The 27,235-nt window shown below is 32.7% G+C and overlaps 1 protein-coding gene across 4 annotated transcripts in view; it reads left to right on the plus strand.

Annotated features, from left to right (window-relative positions):
- Window positions 1-27,235, plus strand: part of LOC111043927 (AN1-type zinc finger protein 6) — a 79,429-nt gene extending 52,194 nt beyond the window's left edge. For 3 of the 4 annotated variants that reach the window (XM_022328967.2, XM_022328966.2, XM_022328968.2), the window contains 3 exons: window positions 15,430-16,193; window positions 21,020-21,197; window positions 22,980-27,235. In XM_022328967.2, the coding sequence (XP_022184659.1) occupies window positions 15,888-16,193; window positions 21,020-21,197; window positions 22,980-23,128 (633 nt within the window). In that variant the 5' untranslated portion in view covers window positions 15,430-15,887 and the 3' untranslated portion in view covers window positions 23,129-27,235. Of the gene's footprint in view, window positions 1-366; window positions 417-15,429; window positions 16,194-21,019; window positions 21,198-22,979 lie in introns of those variants that run through there. The other variant, XM_039434796.1, reaches the window with a different exon arrangement.

The following is a 27,235-nucleotide window of genomic DNA, read 5'->3' on the forward strand; positions in this document are numbered from 1 at the left end:
CTCTCTGTAAAAGCATATAGTTGAGTCCTACGAACTTTCAAGGAAATAGTTCAATCCATTCTTGAGGTATGAGTGTAAGCAATATGCTTACTTTTCAGCTTGTTAGGTGGGTGTGCAGTAGAATCTTAATGATTTGGTATAAGATGTTCTGTATGAAGAATGCCTTACAGCATACTCTGCCCTTGTTATTGTCTATTAATAAATAAACAATAATATTATGTAATTATAATATTGTAAATATTATCATTAAGCATAATAATAGATCATGTCTAGGTCAGATATACCTAGGTAGGTATTGTGTTATCAAATAATAAATAAATTATAATTACTGCTTGAGTGTATAAGATTGTTTTGTTTTTGTTACAGGTGAGAACCAAATGTTTCAAATTCAGTTTTTATTTCATCGGTCGCTCGGAGTAAGTAATTTCCAATATTCTGTATTCAAATAATCACAATATTATGTAATTATAAAGCTGCGTACACATATTCGTGCTTCCAACCCGCACCGAGCACGCTCCTCCCTCGTACCGCCCTCGTACCACCATCGAACTACAGTCGCACCGCCCACGCACCCATCATGAACGTTACGGAAGATGTTAGATCTCGCGTTCCCCGGTCGAACCACTGTTGCTCGCCGGTCGATCATCAATCGCTCTGCTGGAGTGACGTTCGGTTGCGGAGCAGAGCGACAGTCTGTACGCACCTTTATATTGTAAATATCATCATTAATCATAATACTGTAATAGGTCATGTCTAGGTGAGTTATACCTAGGTATTGTTTTATCAAATAATGAATAAATTGTATTGAAAGCCAAACCCATTATGTTTCAAATGTTATGAGTTTTTTATAAAGTATAATATATATATTTATATCGCAATTGATAGTTAATAACCTATCGTGAATGATATCACAAAAGATATACCACCCTTCAAATTAATAAAAAAAAGTTATTTTATCACCCTTCAATTATGATTTATGTGCAATATATATTGGGCATTCATATCTCTGGAGATGTAATCAGTAGAAATTAGACGTTCCTCCCAATTATTGATTGGGATATTCATATGTTGCTTTTCTTGGGATTTTGAGTGATTTCAGAATGTTACTTACAAATTTGATACTAATGATCCAATTGAAATTAATAGAAATGCTCCCAATCTATTATCATTTGAAAATAAACTCAAGTTTTTTTTTGAAATATTATGGCTTTCAATGGGCATGTATAGAAATATTTCCTAATGTCCTTTATTTACATTATTTGATGGGGATATCAGTTCTTATGCTGTATTTGATGGGAATATAGAGAGATATCAGGCTGTTCTTTAAAAATTTCTCCAGAAATTTTGAGAGATCACAGAATGAATGTTCCAATTATCCAATACAATAGAATAAGGGTCCCAATTCATATCATTCAGAATCAACACTCCCACTTTACCAGTGTGTATCTGTGTGTGTTGGTGGTCTGGGCAAATTTTGCCCAACAACAGAATGCGTTTGTAGCGCATGCGCGTAGAAAGGTGGCGTGCAACCTTGCGCAAGGCTAGTCGACTCGCCGTTGACCCAGTTGTGAGGCTGAGTAGCTGAAGCTGACCCCATAACGCGGCAGTCAGCTTTCTCCGCTCACTCCTTCAATATGCATACATCAACACCAGTTGCAATACAATCAGTACACAAGACAATTAAATGATATAAATCTTTCTAAATACAAATTCGAAACAAAAATATAACAAACAAATTTAATTATACATCAATCGATCAATAATTGTATTAAATTCAACACAAGATACACAAGAGAAATCAAAATACAAAACAACTCAATCAAAAAATAAATTTAATTATACATCAATCGATCAATAATTGTATTAAATTCAACACAAGATACACAAGAGAAATCAAAATACAAAACAACTCAATCAAAAAATAAATTTAATTCTACATCAATCGATCAATAATTGTATTAAATTCAACACAAGATACACAAGAGAAATCAAAATACAAAACAACTCAATCAAAAAATAAATTTCTAATAAAATGCAAAAATAGGATCAAAACGTATTTTGCATTTTGTATTAGTTTTCTTTCATTTTTTACTTAAAATCTTTGAAGTGTAATATTTATTTTGTCTAAGTTCATTTATCTTTTGTAACTCATTTTTTTCCTGTAACTGGGCACCCGCCGAAAAACCTCTGGGTTTGGCAGGACCCTCAACTGTTTGTATTGTGAATAAAAAATTTTGATTTGATTTGAACGTGTATTTGTATTGTTGAATTCATTGAATGAATACAAAAGAAATATTATCATCTAAGTTGAACATTTTAGAAATGAATGAAAAGTCTTGTAAATGTCTGTAGTTGTGTCTATAATCTTCAAGTGTTGAAATGAGATCCTGCTGATTTGAACACGTGTTTAAATTATTGTAATCAACACAATACAGAAGTATTAAATATTATTGTAAAATAATACAATATAGAGAATTACACTAAAATAATACAATTATGCATTCATAAATGTTGCTCTTGTTAACCGCATAAGGAATTGCTCAAATATACTAATAAATATAATGGAATACTGTAAATGAATAGATTGAACAGACCTCTATAGAAAATATCTAAAACTATTAGCGTCTTGGAAAAAAGGAAAAGGGTATCACCACGTTAATCTATGTCTACGAAATTGAAAAACGATTAAGTATATCTAGAAAAATAAATCACTATGAAGATTATATAGCACATATCATTTTTAATAATGTGTCGCATGAGAAAGGATTGTGCTTATTCCAAAACGTGAAACAAGATAACATTGGTTGCATCGGTGAAGGAGAGGAGACGAGAGATGTTTTTGTGTCTCGGTGCAGGCTGCTGCAATCCACCGGCTTATTTCGTAACTGTTGTCTCTTCTTGTCACCCAATATTGCTACTCTCTCTCCCAAATGTCAGACTGACCACCTGTAATCGGAATATTTTGTTCAATGTATTTCTCTTCTTTTAATATTCTTTAAAAATACGTCATTTCATGCAATTTTTAAAATGATGCTACAATATCCAAGAATACATTGAACGTGCTTATAGGAAAACGCTGTAATGGTGTATATAAAATAGCTTTTTTATGATATGTGCTACTGGAAAGGAAGCATAAGGCCTATTCAGTAATGTCATAACCGTTTTATAAGGATAATTTTGGAGAGAAAATACCTAGATACTTGATTGAAGAAAATAATAGCAAATCAAGTGGAAATGATAGAAAAATTGAAAAATGTAATTGAGCTTTGAGAAATCTAAATGATTCAGTCTATTTTATCATAGAAATCACTGAGAGGTGTGATATTGGAAGGTCAGTTATATTGCGTGATTTTCATCACATGTTTCTTTGGAAATAAAGTAGAGAGAGGGCCAAAACCCTCCACTTAGAATAGCATAGGTGTTGGCCGAAGTGCCAAAAAGCTACAAGCTACTCGACATGTTTGCAATATTTTGGCGTTGAAGCATATTATGAGGTATGTGAATAAGCAGATCATCATACTTTTCCCTGATGCTTATTTTACTCACATAAAACATTCCGAAAAGGTGAGAAAACTTATTAATTCAAAATAAAATTTTCGTGCTTCTACCTAGAATTACTCCAATTCTCCAGACTAAATGAGAATATTAGAAGTTTTTGAGAAGAACTGAAGTATTCATTACTTGACGGTTGCGCAGGATTTACCTATATTAATTATTGCAAGTAAAATCAATTATTTAGAGAAAATTAATTCTACATCTACACATCATGTGAAAGCAACAGTTGGCAACTTTTCATTCACATTTACATTGATGAGAAATATTTTAACGAAAGAAAAATGTCCAAATTCAAAATTAACTTAATACTAGATACTGTATTTTATTGAAATTGATTCAGTTTGTCAATAGTTAGACTTCTTGTAAGACTGAACTCCCAAAATTCGAATGTTCAATTCATAATAGAAAAATAATATGAAGATGAACTTGACATGATGCTTTTAAGAATGAAAAATACTTTTCTAGTTCTGAAAACAAGTTATGGTGATGATGAATAAATGACGATATTGAAAGTTTCAACTCCACATCTATCAAAATTACATTTGAGAGAATGACCCAGTGAGGAGCAATGAATGAATCATGCGACCAGTCAGCGTGTACTTGGTCCAGTTGTTGAATGAAGTCAGCTGTTGGTCCATTCCTGGAGACTTTTCTTCTCATTGAGCGTGTATTGAGTCCAAGGGCGGGCGCACGCACGCACGCACCTTGCATAATGCGTGAAAGTGTGTGTCCATTGTGCGATTCACATTGCTGACGCTAGTTTTTCTCCTTCATTGTTGTCTGATCAGCTGTGGGCGCTGCATTATTGAAGAATAGACAGGAGACTATAGAATTGTATGGGAGGTATAAAGAAAAATAAAAATCTCAGTACCCTTTTTGAATTATTTTATCAGAACATGTTTCAACATTGATGCCATTTCCAAGTGATATGAAGTAAATATAAAATAGACTATAGAATAGTATGGGAGGTTCGTATATATAAAAAATGTTACATTCTTCAGCTATGGCCTACTCTATGCAATAAAAGTGCAAGTAAATATTGTGTTGTTGGAGAATTTTGAGAAAATTTGAATGTGGTTTAGAAAATGTTGAGTATTGTATTACTGTATAGGTTCAAAATGTGTAGATATAATATAACTTTCCTTATAGTAATACAGTTGAACCCCTCAGAGTAGCGATTTTATTATCTTGCGAAAAATTTCATTGTTGAGAGGCATTCGTTACACAGACGTAAAAACCTTGAAATAAATCTTAAAATCTCATTTGGCATAATTCGTTACTTAGAGGATTTCGTTCAAGGTTCGTTGTATAGAGGTTCGACTTTTTTCAAATCCAAATCAAATCAACTTTATTTGAATTGGATATTTCAAAAATCGATTAATATGAATATCTTCTTAATTTTGATTGATAATTTCCCTTTACTTTTTAAAATAACAGTGGCTCTAGGCCTATGTATAATTAATGAATGTCATCTATTATAATGATTAGTTGTCCATGAAAATTTACTGTACTTGAATTGCTTCTCGTTTCTTGTTTCTCCATCTCCTTTCTTACTCAAATTATCCACCACGTCATTCAGTCCATCTTTTCCTAATGTAGTATTTAAACCTAACAGTCGAGTATTCATAATATATCAGTATTCATAATTATATCAGGAAACAAAAATATACCTGGAAGCATTTTAAAGATTTATTATCATTTATCACTAATATGTCCAAAAATACCCATTGAGCCAATTAACTTGTTGAAACGCGTGTCAAGTGTTTACAAAACTCACTCATTGTAATGTAAGTGGATATATCAAGTTCTATTCAGGCAAATTATTTGTCATCAACCTGTATTGTCTTCATCATCATCATCATCATCATCATCATCATCATCATCATTATCACTACCATCACCATGCCACCACCATCATCATCATTATTATCATCATCATTAACATCATCATTAGGCCAATACCTGGGGTTTCTGAGAAATGGCTTATTAGTTAATGTCTATTAGTCTCTCCTAATGTAAGTGATGTTTTGTCTATTTAGTCATTTAATTTTGGGGGTTTCGAGTGTGCTAATCTCTATTTAATGGCGTTTCATGTTGAAACGGTTTTTTAGAACTTTAGGAGTAGACCTATGTAGAAAGATTGCTATTGTGTGTTTTAATTGAAAACTGCATATTCCTAGGTTTTTCTAACTCATCTATAGGCTATTGTAATGTAATAATGGGCTATAACCTATTTTGAACTCATTAACGCATATGATATCCCCATACCTATTGGAGTGTACTTGTGTAACTATTTATGCTTTTGAGATGGAACTTTTAATCCTTAATTCGCCACAGAATAGGTAATGAATTCAACATTCAAAAGTACATCATACTACTTCTTCATTCACGACTTTCAAAATTCATGATTTCCTCCATACTTTTGTTGTTCCATTGGGCCGACTCCAGAGATTTACTGCAATAAAATACAAATCACTGCAATAACACACACACATACCTACCGGCGAAGTGATTATCTTAGCTCTGTTGGAAACAACGCCGACTTGCGTACTGCGTTATTGCGCTAGTGGCCACTGTATAATAATTAATTGCATCCAACTTACACAAGTGAAAGTGACTGACTGACGTAGCCTGCAAACTCACATACTGTACTATCTCTGCAGTCAGCAGCCCTGCTGGATAGGAATTTTGCACAGTCGCCTTGTTATCTATTCATTCCATCGTTCATTCTCTTCCTCCGTCCCCTATTTTCTTTCTCTTTTTACCATTGTTCCTGTGCACATAATGAATCTGTGTGGAAAGACCGCTAGGAGGTCTGGGGGCTTGTATATGCTAAAATGCGGATGTGTTGCGATTGTGATGTCTGCTATGTCGCTTGCGGTACTCTACTGTATTCACAATTTGTTTCACTGTCAGATGTAGCAGATCTAGCTGGAGAAACCGTCTTAGATTGGAATTGTATAATAAAGCATCATGTAAATGTAACCTTATTTCAAATAATGATACTATTTTATCAAAAACCAGAAACTAACTATTTTTTTCTATTATATTCTAAAATTCGAGAGATAAACCCCCAAAATTTAGGTTATTGTTTCTCTCCCATATGTAGTACAGTAACTATTACCCATTGCCATTGGTTAATATAGTTACTGTAATACGTAGAAGGAATGATTGCTAACTCATATTAAATTTGAACCATCGAGATAGAATAGATCTGGAGGAACTAGTAATTGAGAAGGCAGTAATTGAGTGTTTTGTCTAATTTGGCTAGTTTGGATTTTGAGGCAGTAAAACAGCTCGAGTTGGCACTCGTGTAGTATCAATCTATACAAGTGCTCTTCAGTATTTCTTTATAATTCAAATTTAATTAAATTCCGAATTGAAATGAAATGAAAATATCATCCAGTACACTAAACCGCTCTCTTGATATGAGTATTGTTGAAACATGTTGTGCACTAGTAAATTATAAAAAGAGTAGCCTACTGTACTGAATAATAATTATTTCAATTTTATTCCAACTTTTTTCAGTTGAAAATTTGAATTTTATAAATTGAAAATTCATTCAATTTTTGAAGTGGAACCTTGTAAAGGTTGGCACTACACTGAGTGTCAATCTCTGCAAAACCATTCGGTACCTGGTTGCCTATGCCAACGTTAAGAAAAGGTGTATCCTCTTTTTTATATCTATTATTCAAACTGTTGTAATTTTGTTTTCAAATTGTTCAATATTCTACATAATTCCACATGATTATTGGCTACAAATGATCTAAAAACTCTTATGAATACTATTAGTCAATTGAAATAGTTTATAGTGTAATAACTCTAAACTCTTTTTGTCCATTCTCCATGCCACGTAGAATTTATTTGGCCCAATTTAGTGTTGTTTTTTATATAATTTCAAACTATTGTTGGACTAATATCGAAACGCACTGACCACATAGTCAGCCATCATTCGTTGAACACTCATTGAGTAGAAAAAGTGTGATAATTTTAATGCTGACGTAAAACTTTCAACTGATAAGTAAGTCAAATGTACAACTGTGGCCTCATTTCGATTGAAAGGTCAAGTTAAAGTAATACATTTTTTGCTGTTATCATGGTCTAGAAAATTCATTGGCCTACTTTAGAAAAAATTAACAAAGGAGTTACAGAAACACAAGCTAATTTCAGTAAAACACGTAGTTGATGGCTGATTTATTAATATCAAATTCTTGTTTTCCCATTAAATATTTATTGAAGTGTAAAATTATTGTTGTATAGCCAAATAACCTTAACTCAAACTATTGTAACATCGTACAATGGAATGAAGTTTTCAAATTACTTTCTTCATCCTTATAATGTGTGTATATAGTTTTATTTTAAGCACTAATCCCACCTACAATAAAAGGCAACCTATCTTAGAAATCCCTTATTTTCTCTTTTTACATCTGTTGAACCATAGATTAAAGATTATTTGTCTCTGGTTAAACCAAAATCTATAAATCTATGTTTAGTGTTTAACTGAGCTTCCATAGATTCCCTAAAACCAAAAAATGAAACAATACCATTTTTAGGTGTGTTTTTAAAACACATTTCATTAAAATGATTGGGGAAGGACCAACAAGCACGCTCGATTTCGATTCATACAATAATTAGGTAATATATAATAATACTGAGATTCATTTTCGAATTTGAGAATTTTTTCAATTTTATCCACTTATTAGAAATCTTCTATATCCGTACTATGTGTGGAGAATATGATATAGTCAGAAGTCACTAGTAATTCCATTATTTCGCTCTGGGCTTCATACGATTTCCTCTTGCCTTGAAAATCGATTGTTCATCGCTTTTCCTGTGTGACGTAGTGGTGGGAGATGAAGTGTGACGTAGCCGAGATTTGGGGAGGGAGTGAGAGAGCGAAAGAGAATGAAACAGCTGGCTTTGTAGTGGTTACGTCATCGTTTCAAGTGACGACACCTGCCTCTCACTCTACACTCTCTCTTTTCATCATTGAATCGTTCTCTCTTTCCAACAGAGCAACATTGTCTTGCATTCCAACTTTGCAATATCCTGTCTCTCACATTCTGAATCGTTTACGTTTTCTATTTTTCTGTTGTGCTTGCTGGGAATCAGGTTTCTGAAACACGTGTAGTTGTAGTAGAACAGAAGAGAGATGTAATAATTTCAAACGTTCCAAGTTGTGTACATTTTGTAGCTTTGGCTTTGCATAATATCCTACATTTTTGAATTTTGACAGTGGTTGACAGTTAACCTGGTTTGAATTTACTGTGTAGGTTAAAATGGCCAAGAAATACATCTTTGAAGAATGCAGTTCTCAAGGGTAGATGTACATAAATATGTAATATGGTATCTTCAGTATTCATTAATGTATAGTTCTCTAGGGAATTTTTAGAACAATCTATTCAATTGACTATGAAATCCAAATAGATTAGATTTCAATAACTCTACAGTATCTACGGGTGGATTTCAAAAACTCTACGATGTATACGGTATCTTGTATTTAGTGAAACTTGCTATTACATCACTAAACTAAAACTTCCTCACTTGATACAAGAGTTGGCATTAATTTTTATGCTAGTGAGCCAAACCATTGAAAATGGGTTCATTCTCAAGCTCTAATCGCTTCAAAACCATTATACTAATAATATTTTCACAGAAGATAATACCTAGTTAATTTTTTAAGAACAGATAAGTAATACAGTCACCTATCTGAGCTGACTAACTCCTTCAATGATAATGAAATCATTGTTATTGAATATATAAAACAATATATACGCGTAAAACAAGATTAAAAACACTATTATCAGATGGACATTATATTTTGACGATCTATCTTTATATTATCATCTTTTATATGTTATATTTATATTATCTTTGTTAACCTGCACTGGAACAGTGTAGTTGTAGTTTTTCAGTCGAAAAAAATCATTAAGAATCAATCAATCAATAAAGTTAACATTAAGATAACGTAACTGAATAGTGTATTTTGAAGAATTCCCGTTGTCTGATATAATTAATATGCTGATGTTAGTGCACGAGTTGAGGTGTAATTATTAAATATTGAAGGTAATGCAATGAAAATTATGAATAAAGGATGAGTAGACATTGGAGCTGAAACTGAATGTATTTTGCGAAATTGGTGCAAGCGCTGGTGCTCGGCCTTCACATCAGGTTGGGGATCAGTGGTCGGGGGTTGGAGGTCGGTTTTCGGTGAAAATCGATGTGAGTGTAAGGCGCGGCGCGGCGCGGCGTGGTGGTCCTGTCAACAGGTGGCTTGCAACCAGCTAATTTATTGCTGGCCAACATCTCATACCTCTCAAATTCTATCCTTGGTCACCATTTGTTGGTTTTGTAGTTTGTGGATTAAAATGTGGATCTCATACCTCTCAAATTCTCTCCTTGGTTACAATTTGTTCAGGATAGACTTTCAGGATAGCAGATTCTGATATGAAGGTTCAGATGAGATTATGATAGCAGATTCATATTACTTTTTTTCTCATTGTGTGGATTGTGTTCGAAAAATAATGACAGAGTTAAAAATGTAGGCTATAAATGTACGCTCGTATTTATAACAGATATATTGAGGATGACCTTCTGTGTTGTAGTTAGTGTGGCATTGGTGGACATCCTTATTGGTTGATATCACTTGAAATTGTAACTAGTCTTACGACTTACTTTACTTTGATAAACAACGGTTTGTGAAAATTTCAAGTAGTTTGTTCAATAGAATGAAACGTTTTCAGTCCTCACTACTAAAAAAATGAATCCTCATAACTACAAAGGCCATTCTCAATATATCAGTATTACATGTTACCAATTTCCAGTCTTAAAGTTTTCCAAATGCAGTTCACTAACAAAAGTTTTATTTTATCATCCTGTTATAATGAAATTATAATATCGAGGCACCGAGCTTCGCTCGTTATTTTTATTTATTGATAAACAGAACACAATTTTCTAAACTGATCGTGTTTATATTTTGCAGCTGGCTATACATCAGCTTATGAATTTCGGGGATGCGATATTTTGATTTTCCACAGAATCACTCGCTCACTTTTTACTATCCACAGACGACGAAAATCTCAGCTGTTTCAGCCAGGGATGAATAATTATCCTTTTAATGTCGTTCAGCGAGTTTTCCCAAGGATGAGACCTAGTGCATCGAATTTTTATGTAATAAACCTACTATGTTCCAAATTTCGTGAAAATCGTTAGAGCCGTTTTCGAGATCCGTTGATCATAGATAACCAGATATAAAAATAAAAACAGATATACAGAAATTGCTCGCTTAATATAACAGGATAAATGGGAGATTAAATTGATAATATTAGTACAATAATACAGTTGATCGAAAAAATTGTTTTTTTTTTTTTTAGTACAGAAAAGAATACTGTATACTCGTGTGATAATATAATAAGGAACTGTACATTGTTCATGCTTCAGCTTTGGATGTTTGTTTTTAACATTAAATCAGTTCTCCACTTAATTTGATATTTTCAACTTTATATGACCAGTTCTCCATCTTCAATATAATATAGTCGAGTTTTCCTGTGGTATGAGGGAGGTAGTATTTACAGGTAATAACCAATGTTCCATTAGAAAATTGCCCCCATGAAAGCAGGCTCAGTCCCTAGGCTATCTCCACCTAATAGAAGAATGGCAATATTGTAAGGTAATTTGGTTGAAACGGTTACGTGTGCAGCTAGCAACTTGGATCTGACGTCATGAAATGTCGCTTCAAGCGCACACCAAACTGTTTTCAAGTGCAGGGGGCACGTGTGTACCACGTGATCACCTTTGGGGGGGGGGGGTTGAGAAGTAGGAGCAAGGTTGTTACGAAGGAGGATGATTAGGATGATGAGGAGGAGTTGGTGGTGGTGGAGGAGAAAGAGAAGAAGGAGAATGAGAATGAGGAGAACTGCTTCCACGCGACTTGGTTGTCAGCGGTTCGTTTCAGTTGTGCAAGTCACTGTGAGATTGGGATTGACTCACTCTTTCAATGCTGAAATTGCACTTGATAGAGCAAACAAGCTTCAGTTTTCCTCTATTCATCTTTTATACGATTCTGCATTTTTATTTTATTTATTTAACTTCCAGTGGTAGAACACCAATTCTACAAGAAAACAGTAGAACAACAGATACAGGCTAAAAAAGGAAATACAATATACAATTTTCGAATATCAAATAATATAAAAAATACATCAAGCGACATATTATAATGCTTCATATTTTCTTATTCATACAAGTGTGATTGAATTTCTCAAATAGTTATAATCATATCATGATTATATCATTATGAACTCATTGATTAGCCTTCTTATTTTCATCTGAAATCTGGTGAAGAATTCTGTTCCTGTTATTTACTGATACTAAGGATCGAATTCACCAAAACGAAAATTTGGTTTGAGCACCATTTGATTACAAAAAAAATCATATTACAAAACCAATCATCTGACTTAGAACCAACTGCCGCTCAAACCTAGTTTTCGTTTTTGGTAAATTTGGGCCTAAGGTTTCTGTTGAATTCAGTAGTTTTCTGTTGTTCTGCTATATTATTTACTTATGTTTCTGTTGGAATACTGCATGTATTATAAAGCTTGTCTTCTCGTATATTTTTATTACTGTAATACTGTCACTGAACTAATACAAGTAGTTTATGAATTTGTTTGAACTGGTTTCAATTTTCTACAAAATAGACGCAACTGGTGCAGTCATTTGAATAGAAGGCCCCATGAAATACAGAACATACAGAACTGTAGTCCTAATGGAAAAATAGATGAAGGAAGGCCGAGAAAGAGATGTGTACAGGAACAGGTTAATAATTATAAACCAAATCCTTGAAGAGGAGATGATAATGTTGATTATTATGGTTTCAATTTTATAATTCTCCACTCTCAACGGTCTCTGAATCGGTATCTACAAATTCAGATTACCTTATCCTGACTAATAATTCGAAATTAGATATCCACGACAATTATAAGATAAACTCCGTTGATACCGCTTCATTTCATTTTCTCAATTTCTACTGATTTCTGTAGAATTATCTTCAATACGGTTTGTCCTATCTTGAATGTGATAAGTGCAGTTATATTGGATTACGATTACTTGGTGGAAATTGTGAAGTGTAGAAGTCGAAAAAATAATTCAAGAATATTTCTGGAGAGATTCTCACTATTTTGCGTGGAAGCGATACAGTCTGATGATTAAACGTAGTTTTTATTGGTATGAGCATCCATTTTTCCCATTTTATAAGTAAGAGGGTAGGAAAATTAATTGAAATATTATTATCCCAATGCAAATTCAGGGCGTTATATTTATTGCAGTATATGCATGAGATGTAATATTCTAATTCACTAATTTGGCTACTGAAAGAAATGAAAAATCTATTCTTCACTTATCTAGGTGAAATTTTAGTGATTTAAGATTCAAGTAGACGGTTTTTCATTTCTCTTTATGTTTATATTTTAGTGATGAAATTTTAGGTGAAATATTGAAAGAGATGTCAATGAATGTTGATAATCTGATAAATTAATGTTGAAAGTTTTTATTGCAAAGAATAGAAAGATTATTATATATTTATATCACTGAAGCATTATTCCCAGAAAAATATAAGGTGAAATCAAAATTATTGGATATTTTTTATCAACTGACTAATGCATTATTAATAGAATACTAATCTGTTTTGAGTTCATTCGCCCAAATGATGATTCTTTTCCAGATATTCTAATAATAGAATACGATATTTTATTCAAGTACTGTATCCTAATTCATTATTCTTATCACATCCTCAGCACATACATCGAGTTATAAATAGTATTGAATGGATTCATTCAGTTGTACTTCCAAATTAGTTTTTGTTATGAATACAGTAACAATATTTAGTTCTATTTAAGAAAATATCATGAAAAATAATATTTTTTAACAAAACTATAAATTTAATAATCACTACTTGCTGCTTGTGCCAAACCACAGATTTGTTTATTTAGTCTATGGTCAAGCTTATAGTTGTAGGTGAAATTAAGTTGAAGATAATTTTCAGATAAGTAAAATGATAGTTGTAAGAGTTTCCTAATATCATCAGTTCTCAATTATTCATTCTATTTGTCATCTGAAGAGGAAGTCCATATAGTCTCTGAATCAATCCAGAATCGATTACAGTATAACAGTTCAATAATCATTATTGTAATTTCAAATTATTACCATTTAATAAACATCTATCTTCCACCAGTTTTAATTTCCAACTCAATTTTTAAATCTGATCCGAAAAATGGCAATTACGACTTTCATCAAAATGAATTCATGATAACAGTGCAAGTTGGCAATCACACTTTACATTCACAGAAGCTTACAATCAAACTAAATCACTTTGATGTTCAACCTTTTGGGAGAGACCCAGTGGCAGAATGAAAAATTAAATTCTTCTATAAATTGTTATTCTATAGTATAAACTTGATAGTATATATAGACTCAACAATAGTAGCTATACTCTAAACTCTTTACTTAGTAGTATAGACTCATAAATAGTTTTTCTACAGTATAATCTCTTCATAAATCATGTTTCTATTATAATTATGATAATTATACATGGTTGGACAGATGAGGAGCAAGTTATGATTATTATGAGGGCAAGTTGGGTTGCTCTGATAGTGTATACTTCCTATGAGTCACTACACCGGGACATGAACCTGATCAGTGAACGGAAACGATAGAGAGAAGGAAAGAGTGTGAGGAAGACGAAAAATAAAAGATAGAAATGGTTGAGTGACGTAGAAGGAAGTTGAAAACGGAAGGGTGGCCAGCCCTTTACATAAACTTGAAATTGCAGTGTTGAGTATACCTGTAGTGGTTGTATATAGTGTGAGGGGTTTTAGCCAATAGGGGCCTTGCTTTTCTGATGCCAGCACGAGAAACAAAAAGCCATCAAGGTCAACAACCTCTTGGACCGGTTCACACGCCACTGGCTCCTGGCTCCCAACTCATAACCACAAAAATGAAGTAATGAACCCTCAGGTGAGGGCACTTGACTCTTGGTGGTAGATTACTGGCCAAAGATTTGAGTTGGTTTTCAAGATATGTCTCTGACTGTAAAAGATGGAAATGAAATTTATTTGACATTTTTATATTATTAATTAATGTTACATATTTAAGTATGTTTTACTTTTGCTTTTTGCCGCACATTAGGCACTTAGAATTGAGTACTTGAGAAGATATCGATAGATGAAAACGAGAAGTAAATGATGGTTTTTAAAAGTGAACGAATGAGAATTACTGTACGCCCATGTGAAACTGGCATTTTTATGAGCAAAAATTAAAATAATAAATATAGTCGAGAGCGGAGTATTTTGATCAAGCAGCCCAAATGCATGAAAACTGTATGCAGAAGGAAATTAGTGTGGGAATTGAAGTTTTTGATAAGTAAGACCCATAGAAATGGCAGAAGATTTGATAATTTATTTGAAGTAGAGTTTGAAGAAGTAGATTCAGATTTCATACATCGCGATAACAGTCCATGAACTGTAATTTTTCAGAAGATTTGACAATTTATTTCAAGTCAAGTTTGAAGAAAAAGATTTAGATTGCATACATCGCGATGTAACAGTCCATGGACTGTATGCTATTTTTATAGCAAAGATTTTCTTGTTGCCAGCCGGCCAAACCTCCCTTTTCAGAACTAGATGTGGCCTTTGACCTTTTTCAGGCCGGATTTTCAGACCTGGTGGTCTGAAGCGTTGCAAGGTTGTTGATAGACTGTTTTAATGAGTGAGTTTTTATGGACTTTGAATTTTGAACTTTTTTGAATTAGCTAATTTGTTAGCCATTGAATTGTTCCTAATTATTAACTCATTTCTAATCGAATTGTATTTGTTTTCTCCACAGGTGATCCAGTGGTCCTGACGCAGTGAGAGTACACATACGCATCACTGAAGCTAATTGGCAGCAACATAGAAAACACACCACGTGTCCAAACCAAACGTGAGGCTCTCAACACATTGAAGTGCTACACAATTTGGTTGTTTCGATTTGTGAGAAAACTACCCAAGTGATCCAAATAAGTTATAATTAAGACAAGGCATTACTCCCACACACCTGATAAGAAGCAAAATAGATTCCACCGAACGTTACAAATTGGTTGTCAACGATAGTGAGTGCAAAATTGAATTTATGTAAACTCAGATAACGGAATTTTTGTCAACGAAACAGTTGTTGTGTTTTGAAGACTTATATGAGATAGAGGAATTTTGGTTGTCAAATTTTAAAGTAGGAAGTGTTTTGGAAGGCTACAAACCTTCAAATCCGCTTTTTTATTGTGAGAAATTGATTTGAAAAATTCGAAAATGGAGCGGGAATCGAACTCTATGCAAGCGCATTGCCGGTCGGGTTGTGGCTTCTACGGTAACCCTGCCACCGACGGCCTCTGTTCGCTGTGCTACAAGGAGGCACTGAAGAAGAAGAACCAGCCGCCCAACGCAGGCCCCACGGGGGGACCAACCAGCTTCCATTCGGCCCCTGCGCCTGCCCCCCAGGCACCCGCCTTCGCCTCATCAGTGACCCTCCAGCCGTCATCACCCTCCAGCCTCATGGACACCGCCATTCCCACCATACCTGTCATCTCGTCGCCACCCTCCGACCACAGCAAAGACGTGAGTACTTTTACCCAATTTTAAGTGGATTAAAAACTGAAAAAGTATTTAGTCAAGTGTCCCCACACAGGGTAGCCTATAGGGAACACAAATTCGAAAAAATGTATATTTTGGAATGTAATCGAATGTATATTTATTTAAATGTTTAAATTATTAAAGTTAAAACCCTTGACTGAAACGTCTTCATTGTAGTAAATGTCAATTCCATTAAGGCCCCCATTTAGGGCCGTATTTACAAACGATTCTTGATAACAGACTTTAGCCAGTTACCAACAGAACCAATCAGAACGATTCTATTGTTTGTGTTTGTTTGCTACTAAACCAATTGGAGTTGGCATGGCTTCAATTTAAATAGTTGATAAATGCGGCTCTTTTGCCTAGATTTGATGTCTTGGTTGCTTCTAGTAACTCAGGCATTTTTTCTTTCCAATTCCTGTATTATACAGCTATGCAAGAACAGGACGCATACTATTAGTATGGCGATTTGTGCAAGAATTTTATTTGTCTAGTGAGTGGGGAATTTTTAATTGAATGAAACATTAGTTGAAAAATTAGTTATTTCAAATTTTCATTCATTATTATTTATTTTTTTAAATCTTATTGTAGTACAAAACATTAAAGCTGCGTTTACACTAAAGCTATTAACAATAGGACGGAGAAATAAACATTTTGTTAATAACGTAATCCTTATAGATTCATACATAACTTATCATACACATGATGAACATATGTGTTTGTCAAGTTCCGTTCAATCTAATAGAATCTATAAGGATTAAAACACTAATTTTGTTGATAATTTTGGTGTAAACGCAGCTTTAATTAGTAGCGTCAATTAAACCCCGAGACAATCAATAACTCAATTATTATAATATTATTAACTTACCTAAATACAGATAGTGGGTAGTAAAAATAGTAAATGAAATCAGTCAAAAGATTGATAGATAATAATTATTATTCCTTTTTATCTCCAGACATCAGTTTTACAGGTGATTTTGATATTAAGTTAATAATTTAAACACATGCATTAGCTCAAAAGAAACAAACCTTCAATCATTTTAAATGTCACCAATAACTTTTTAAAAATATTCAAGAAACAACTCACCTTCCAACAAAAATCTGTCCTATATTATTGCTTCATCAATATTCGCATTGATATAAAGTAACATGTTTCTTCTCAAATTAAAAATATTCGGTTGCTTGGATACCTCATTTTTAATTCACTCGTTTGAGTCTAAATCTTCAGTAATTTATTGAAAATATTTACAAAATTTTATGGTCAACTGTGAGTAAAAATTGAAATGTCAGATTCCAAGAAAAATGATGATATTCTCTGTGAAACTTCTGAAGATGAAGAAGTAGGTGTCGACTATTTTATATGTAAATATGTAATTTAACCTCAAAGTTGATCAGAGAATAGTGTTTATAATGTAAACAGTATTTTATTTACATTGTACTTTAACAAAATTCCAATTTCAAGCTTAGTTATTTATTCATTACAGACATAATTAATAAAATAAATTATTTCAATTGCTTTTAAAATTTGTGTGGTATTTGTAGTGATACTTCCTACTTGTAGTAAGCTATTCAGATATTTTTAGCTGTTTTTATTCTTAATACATGAACATCATTCTATAAAATACATGAAATTGAATAGGCCACCACTTGATTAATAATAACAATGTCAATTTTTATTTGTCATCAACAAGTTGTTTGAGTTAATAGTAGTCTAAATACATAAAAACTCACTTCAAATACATCAGTAGGGACTTACTTCTATTACTGAATAATATTTCTAATAATAATTTTTTCAATAAATTGTGCCTCTACTAAAATAGCTAGATTTCTTTTATAGCTATTACAAGTTTATTGCTTATGCACTTTCTAACTTCAACTTTGAAAAGTGTCATTAGTTTACGAAATAAAAATATATAAGAAGTGTATCTTTTAAAAGTAAGGTTTTCCTAAATTATTCAATTTAACAAATTATTCAAATAGAAAATAATGTAGGTCTTTTATGCTCTAAACTCTGAATATTATGTTCTACAGTTTTCGACACCAACAAAAATTTACTATAAAAAATATGAATAAAATCGCATTTTAAACTCTTACTTTGTTAAATGCTCATAGAGACGCTAAACAAACAAGAATCATTGAAAAAGACATTGATTTGATGTTCGAGTTTAAAACTTTTTAATACATTATTGTTTATACTATCACTCAACTCAACTATCATTCTTCTAGCTTGAATTTTATTGAATGAACACTGCTAAATTCGTATTTAACTGAAACGTCAATACAATCTCATCTTGTTCCTAGTCAAGGCATCATTACTAGCATTTGCCAATCGTTGATATATCTGACTTCTTAAGTTCAAGGCTATATTTATTGTAGTGTTGCTATTTTTAAATGGGCGGGCAGGCAAGCAAGCGGTGGGCTTAGCAGCTTAGCATTTTAAGTATTTGTTGCATTGACTCCAAATGGCGGTGTCCATTATCCCTGTCATTAAAATTTGATATCACTTTAGTAAACTTGAAGCGACTCTTCAATTATCATTTTTTAAAAGAAGCGACACAATGCTCTCATATATTTTAGTGAGTTGAATTGTTGCATATAAATATATATATAGAAAGAAAGAGAAGGGATTGAAGAGGCTGTAAATGTTGTGCTTGAAGAATGGCTAGACCTTGAAAACTCCTACAGTTGGAGTGTGGATTGCTTTTTAGAATAGAATTCAAGGTGAACAATCCAGGTGCTCTCTCTAACAACTGTGAGGGTAGGGCCTGATTAGAAAAGGAGAGATCACTGTTAAATGTGCAGAATATTGAAAAAGTATTCACCTTGTTGATGAATTCACAAATCAGAATATCTCATAGCTTGCACAGCAGGAAGTGTAGGCATTTTGCTTGTTTCACGAAGGATTCATGCTTAAGAGAATTATTAAATTGATGTGTAGAATCATTGTTGCTTTGATTTTTTTTACAATCACATGTTGCTTATACATTCTCAAACCAGAAAATATCCAAGCTTCCACAACCAGCTGAAGAAAATTAATTTCTATTATTGCGATAAACAGTGACTTGTTTTGAAAAGTATATTAGATCACATTTGAAATAAGTAAGATATAAAAAATGTAATAAGACATCAGGAATACCAATCTGTGTACAAAAAATAAATCAATATTGAGGTTGAGAGGTAGAGAGGATTTGAAAGTCCTAACTCCGCCTAATAAAGATTTTTTTCATTTTCATTTTTTTTATATCTTACATCAATCAAGCTCTTATGCATACTTTGTGAGGTATATAATATCCGAAAAGGACATGAATTTTAATGACGAAATTTTAAGGCCAGAGATGCGATTTTGTTGGAAATTATTGTGAGTTCCTTGATGAGGGCTTGTAAGCTTACAGACTAATCAATAGTTATCTGAAATTTATATTGTCAATGTAATTAAATAGATTGGTTTGGTTTTGAAAAACTGAAGGTTTTAGTCTTCGTATCATGACAGTTAAGGAAATTGCATATTCATTTTTTTCCTCATGTGATCAGAAAATTGCCCAAGTATTTATTTGCTTATTTGATCTATTAGGTATTCCACAATTTGTATTTACAATGAATGATAGATAAAAATATCTGATATATCATTTGATTATTGAAAGTAAAGCAGTCTGACATTGAAACATTTTTATGCTATGGAATAACATAATTGAATTATCATGTATACGAACCATAAAGCTATGATCTATTGATAAATTTTTAAACTTTCTGATTCATTTTGTTCACTTTCACAATAGTAGGCCTACTTATTTGTAAATCTGGAAGAGTTTCAGGGCGCTGGGATCCTGTTTTGTTGAGGTTAAGGAATAGAGGATAGGGTCAAGGTATAGAGGATAGGTTCAAGGAATGGATGATAGGGTACCATTCCTCAACCCCAACAAAACCTACAAGCTTCTGTATAAAGTTACTCCTTGCCTGATTAAAATTGGGTTCAGCCACTACCTCTGTAAACAAAGCCATAGTGCATTCTGGTGACGTCAGCTCAGGTAGTGACTCCATGAATAGTGTATACCATCCTTGGGGGTACTCAGCACCTCCTACACCAATAACACTAACCGATATAGATCAGCTGAAATAAAAAAATGTGAGTTAGTGTTTTTATTGGTGTAGGAGGTGGTGAGTAGTCCTACCACCAGAATGAACTATGGCTTTGTTTACGGAGGTAGTGGTTCAGTACCCTGAAACGCGTCCTGACTTAGTTAGAAGAACAAGTTAGAAGAACTATTGTAAAAGTGAATGAAGTAAATTTCATGATTTACTTCATTCACTTTTACAATAGTTCTTCTAACTTGTAAAGTCTGGACGCGTTCAATTAAAACATTTTAGATTTTGAAAAATGAAAAACACAACTTGAAAATTGTCAACCACTTCTATATTATATTATATTATATTTCATTTCTACATAAACAGAACCTGATCTTGTGACTTCAACAGCCACATCTTCAGCTGTTTTGTTCACAACTTATTGTCTACATACATATTACATTTTTCTGTTAATGAAAATATTGCAATTAACTTCGTAAAAATAAAAACTCATCTTTGTGACACATAACCTAGCTCTACATTTGGACTGTTGTATAAATTAGAATTGGAACCGTTTTGGGCTTATTAGCCTGTGGTACTTTTCTGTTAGTTGTGTAATTCTAAATGATTAAATAATAAATTAAATAAATCTTTATGATACCAAAAGTATTTTTTGAATATAGGTGTATTTTAGAATTTATATAATGTGGCTATTGAACTAACGGTTGTTTGTTTGTTTGTTTGAGCAGTCAGAGCAGAGCGGAGCAGTGGGGGGAGGTGCGGTAGCGGGAGCAGCGACGGCGAGCAGTAGTGGCGCGGAGAGTGGGGGGGACCTGGACGACAGCCATGACGGCAAGGACGACAAAGACGCCAAAACTAAAAAAAAGAATCGATGCGCCCTTTGCCGCAAGAAGGTCGGCCTTACAGGTCAGTACAGGAGCCGATTGTAAGGCGGCAAACAGTAGGCTTGTAATGACTATGATAAGAGTCAATGACTGACAGGAGGCGATGAAAGTCACTGGGGTGATCCGTGTTCTAGCCTAGAGATTCCGGGTTCAAACCCATTTATCTCCAAAAGTTTTTAACCAGGTCACTCCCGTGTTATAGGATGGGCACTGATCCGTGGTCTAGTGGATAGTGCTTGCGTAGCAGTCTAGAGATCCCAGGTTCAAACCCGCTCATCACAAAAGTTTTTGACCAGGTCACTTCCGTGTTATCGGATGGGCACAACGTTCATTTGTCGGTCCCGACTGAAATATAACAGTCGTAAGGCCCATGGACGGCTTTAATGATATAAAATAAAGATTGAAGATAAAATCACTTCAATTGTATGGGCTACTCAATTCAAACTTCTAATAAAAATAATCTTAATTCATATTTTATTTAAACTATTTTAAAGTTTTTAATAAAGGGTACTACCAATACCTACTATTACTTAGTAATATTATTAGTTATTACTTAGTAATAGTAGGTATTGGTACTACACGATTTTATATTGTTTTTATTAAGATTGAAGATTTATTCGAAATTGCCGTTACGGTAATAACCTGCTGGAATATCATTACTGTATCGTTCTATTTATAAAGCTTTCATTGGATATTTGAAATAATTATTATACAGTTGAATGATATATTCAAGCGAGGTGGTACCTTCCCGCAAAGGAATCCGCGCCAACAAAAACCATACGAATCTGTTTTTTTGCTGAATCACTTGTTTAATTTTAGTGATTAGGAATTACTCTTGTTGGGTTCCATTGGTGTCGTGTTTGTAGATGAGAGTGAAAGTGATAAAGCAGAGAATTTTCTCCAAGGAAATCAAGATATTTTTCATGAATAGGAAAGATGAAAACTACTTTCGAAAACTCGACTCTTTATAATGACAATTTTCATAACGGCAAGGAAAGTTGTGTGAGCGCGCCACACCAGATTTTTTATTTACACTTGAAAATGGCTCTTGAAGAGTTAAAACTAGTTGTGTTGTGATAAAATAAAGGGTACTTGATTTGTTTCATTACTATACAGTATGTACGCTTTACTATGTGTAAACACATAACTCTCACTTTTCAACTATCCGCCACCATTTAATTACATGCATTAACTCACATCAAACACTCTCAAGCTTCTTTGAAGTTAACTTGGCCGCTCCACTATGTTTGCACCCTAACACATTGTACTAGAAACTATAGTGAGATCCATGTTTATTTATTTATTTATTAGGTTAGCACAAACAATACAATGATCGGAATAGAAAAAACAGGCTATTGCCCAAAACTTTTTCAATTTCCTAATTTAGTTTTAAATTGTCCAAATATTATACATAGGTTATGTTCATTTTAATTTTCTGCACCAAACCACAGTCCAAGAATATAGATTAGGTAAACAAACAATTTAAAATTTGGATAGATTGATAGTAAAACTTTCGTAAAAACATGAAAAAACTTCAAATTCACAAAATAAAGAATAAAACCACTTAAATTTTGAGCTCGAAAATATCACGTTCACGTGAGGTCTAGATTATAATGGCAGTGTTTGATTACTATCCTTGCCTATCATTGGACAAAGCAAATGGCGCACCACAATGTTATCAGATCGTTTTTTAACAATCTTTCTCCATTGTCATAATACGTGAACTTGACTATAGTACTTGATCACTGTATATTCACTCGGATTTGTAACATATTTTTCTAATAGATTGTTTTATTTGTGTTAGGTTTCGAGTGCAGATGTGGTGGCCTGTACTGCGCAGTGCATCGATACTCGGACAAGCACGACTGTTCGTTCGACTACCGCGAGCTCGGCGCACAGGAGATCCGACGCAACAATCCCGTCGTCGTCGGCGAAAAGATCCAGAAGATCTAATCAGTGCTCCTGCTCCAATCAGTGCAGTGCAGTGCAGTGCTCCGTGTCTGTATAAGCGAACTCTACAGCCGCAGCCCACTCCTATATCTATATATATGCGCATAGAAACACGAAAAAACTGAATACCATTACCTATATTATACATATATATATTAGCTCGAATTTTGTTTTTTTCTAATTATTATATCATTTATTTACTACGCAGAATTATTATTGTGTTTGACAATAGGTGATTTCTGGGTGCGTTGGAGATTTTTGAAGTAACTGCTGTGGTAAACTAGCGGACATGAAATGAAATTTCCATAGTTTTGACTTGTGTGCAAGTATGAGGGGTTTGTATGAGATAGGCCGGCCGACTTATGAGGAGTTTTTTTTTTTAATCCTCTTGAGTCAAGTATGAGGCATTTGTGTGAGATAATGGTTGAACTACAGTTCATATTATATTACTTGTGATTATAAGATCTTGAAAAAAGTCCTCATTAGTTTTTATTTGAGTTGCCAATTTCGCTCATGTTTTTAAGATGTGTGAGGAAAAGTTTGCACAGAAATTTATTAGTGTGATCATACTCGCATTCATACAAATCCTCATACTTCTACACAGTCTAAACGCACCTTTCAAGTGTTTAGTGAAGAAAATTAGTCTCGAATAAACTAGCGATGTGTAGTTTATTCATGAAATGTTGTGTCCAAGCTATCAGAAGAGGAAAGTTATCATTTTTCAATTATTGGAGAAGAAATTTTTATAAAGCTACGTTTTTAAAAAACACGAAACATTCTAGTTTTCTTCATTAAATTCTATTGTTTACCAGCATAAAACTAGCAATTTTTTGTAAATACTGTATAATTATCTGTTGCTTTTGACGATGTGTTATAAACTCATAACCTGCTGCCTACAGTCTAATCTATAAAAGTCAACTGGAATTCAAAATTCTCAGATGACAAAATCGGTAAAGAAAAGTAGAAAACTTCAACGTCACTCTAGAAATACCTTAGGAAATATTAATATATTTTGAATTGATTGATTGGGTTTTTTATAATTATTAGTTGTTGAACTATTATCGATGGTGTGTGTAAATTCATTAGTCAATCTTGTAGACACGGCATTACGTGAAGTAGTAGTAACATCACGGTGATTTCAAAAATAGAAAACTCACAAGAATATTGTGGTAGGTTCATCCGGATTATGGTTTTTAAAAAGTTGTCAAAAAATGTTTCACTTTTCTAAGTTCTTTTCTTGTCGTTTTGAGATATTATTGCTTTCTGCACACGGTTGATCGCGTATATTATTTTAATTACTAACTATAGAGTTGATGAATTTGTTTTTTGTTTCCAGTTTGTTCTTCATTCTTGTCCACAATATGATTCTAAGTACCTTTTTCGATTGTATTTATTTATTCCTCATGTTATCGGGTAATTCGTTGAGTATGGATACAGTAAATGGTTGATTTCCTTCATAAGTGGATAAATACTAGCGAAAATGCGTGTTACTTGAGATTAATGAATGATTGATTGAATGAGTGTGTGTGGGTTTTACCTGCTTGTAGGCCCTCATTGTACGTTCATGCAGGTGTGTGAGTGTGTATATGTGTTCCGGTGTGGTTGTATAGATGTGTATAAATTATAAAATAATAAATATATGGTTAGACAAATTTACTACAAACAGCTGTCAGCTAATTATTACTATTATAGAATTCGTCCCTGAGATTAGTGCAGTGTTTGTTGTGCTTTTTAAGGACATGTTTTTGAGTGTGTAATTGTATGTGTGTTAGTTGGAGTGTCGTTTTTCTAGTAGAACGGCGTCTCTAGCCTAAACAACGGCGAAAAGAAATTATTGAATGGAAAAGTGCAAATTTAAAAAGTGAATGATAAATTCAACGGGCAGAGTTTTGTTTATTCGCTGCGAATTTTTGTCAGGCTTTTGAACTTTTTTTTTAAATACAAGCCGACTCTATTCCAAACCGAATAAACGAGATATCGATCATGCTACTGTCGAACATAGAACACAATCGATTGTCGATAGTTTGAGTCTTCTCGCTCTGCTCAATGAAGAGGTGTACCGTAACAGTCATCGACGCGAAGGACGAAACTATATATATTAATAATGAATGATTCTACTACAACAAGAACACTATTTTCATATTACGTTTGTGAATTGCCTCGACGGTAAAAAATAATGGATATTATTATATTTATGTATATGAATAAAATTGTAATGATTATTAAATAATACTGTACTCTTATTATGATTATTATTATTAGTTATTCTAAATGTAAAAAAATATAATAACAGTCTCGTGTATAATCTTTCTCGGTGTGTTTTTAATTTTTTTGGCGAATTTTCTCTTTGTCAAATAATGGAAGAACACGGTAGAAGAAATATATAAATATATAATATTGTACTAAAACAAAGATACTACAACGGATGAGTTTGAATTGCATGGTTTGCTGCAAATATCGTTTTAATATAAAATATTGTTCTAGTAGACTGCAATTAAAAATGAAATTCATGATATCTTAAACTGTATCTATCGTTTAATAAATTTCTTCTGTTCATTATTTTAATTATTCTATTATCAGTAAGAGTTAGATTAAGGAGATATGTTAAATATATACGCTGTATGCGATCTGTTGATTGGTTTGAGTGTTGAAAGATATTATTGAAATCGATAAGAAAGAAATTTAGGAAATTAGTTTCAGTTGATTTTTATGATAAGTTGATGACATGAATAATTAATCATTTTTGTCTTCACGTGTTACCAGATCAGTTGTTTTAATGTTTGTTTCTTTTTATTTTCAAATGTTATTGTTTAAAATCATTCAATTTTGCCTTTACACGCCACTGATTCTGTCCTTTTTCCACTAGTGGATATCATCCACCATCCACCAACTTCTCTTCTTGCTCTAACTGTACATAATGCAAAAAACAATATATCAGATAAAATTCGTCTGTTCAAACTCCAAGACTCTTCCACTCTTCCTTCGATTTTAAAATAAAATATTGTATAAAATTTCCGTTGAAGAATAAGTTTTTAATTTCACAGTGTAATAAAATAATTCAACTAATTTTATCTTGAATAGGGATGTAAAATAGAGATATTAACTAAGAAGTTTTTAATTATCGTTTTACTTTGACGTTCATCTCTTTATTTATTCTTCTTGTACAGTAATCTTTTCTGTGACAATTAAATATCAATTTCATTAAGTGACCAATGATTCAGCTAATCATTTTACCATTCCAATACAAATTATAGTTGAACAAGAGTAAATTAATGAGGGAACAAACACTTCATAAAAATTGGGTTCACGAATAAACTTGCTGTTCCAATTTCAAATTATTACGATTTTGTTTGTTTGTTTTTTTTTAATTTCTGCACAGGAAAAATGAGCCAAATTAATTATTGCACTGCTCCTAATACCCAACCATTTAAATTAGCTTTCCAGTTCACTTGACTAATAATTATTATCGTTCTTTAGAATTCAGCAATTATTGAACAATTTTAAGCAGTAAAAAACTCCAGCTATAAAATTATCAATATGTCTGTATAAAGTATATCTACCCATAAATATTCTTTATTATTGTAATGATATTGATGATTATTATAATGATAATAGTCCTGCAAAATAATAATTATATTTATATTCACATTTATCTGATCGTTTGATTTTAACCTACCTCGTTTTAGAATTTAATTGCTTCTAACTCTAAATGTAGGAGGTTAATGCATAATATTAGTACAAATGAGAGTTCATACTTCAATTATTATCATAGGTAATATATGTTTCTCCTGATGATAATTTGCGTATATTTCAGCTACAGTTATTTGAAAACCAACAAATGATTTCAATTGATTGTTTGCTTGTTAGATATACAAGTTTCAATAAATATATATCCTTACCTGTGCAAAATCAACAAAAAAATGTTTTAATTTAGGAATAAACCGCCAGTCATCACACAGTTTTGCCGTCTGTATAAATATGTATGTTTATTTTAATTAGTGAAATATTAATAAAACAGTTTGAGTAGGATGGAAATTTATGAATGTATCGAAATTTTTAGTTTATATAATATAATGTAAAAATATTGTCGATAAAAAGATGTGAAATTTT

This window comes from Nilaparvata lugens, chromosome 8 (genome assembly GCF_014356525.2).
Source record: "Nilaparvata lugens isolate BPH chromosome 8, ASM1435652v1, whole genome shotgun sequence".
NCBI lineage: Eukaryota > Metazoa > Arthropoda > Insecta > Hemiptera > Delphacidae > Nilaparvata > Nilaparvata lugens.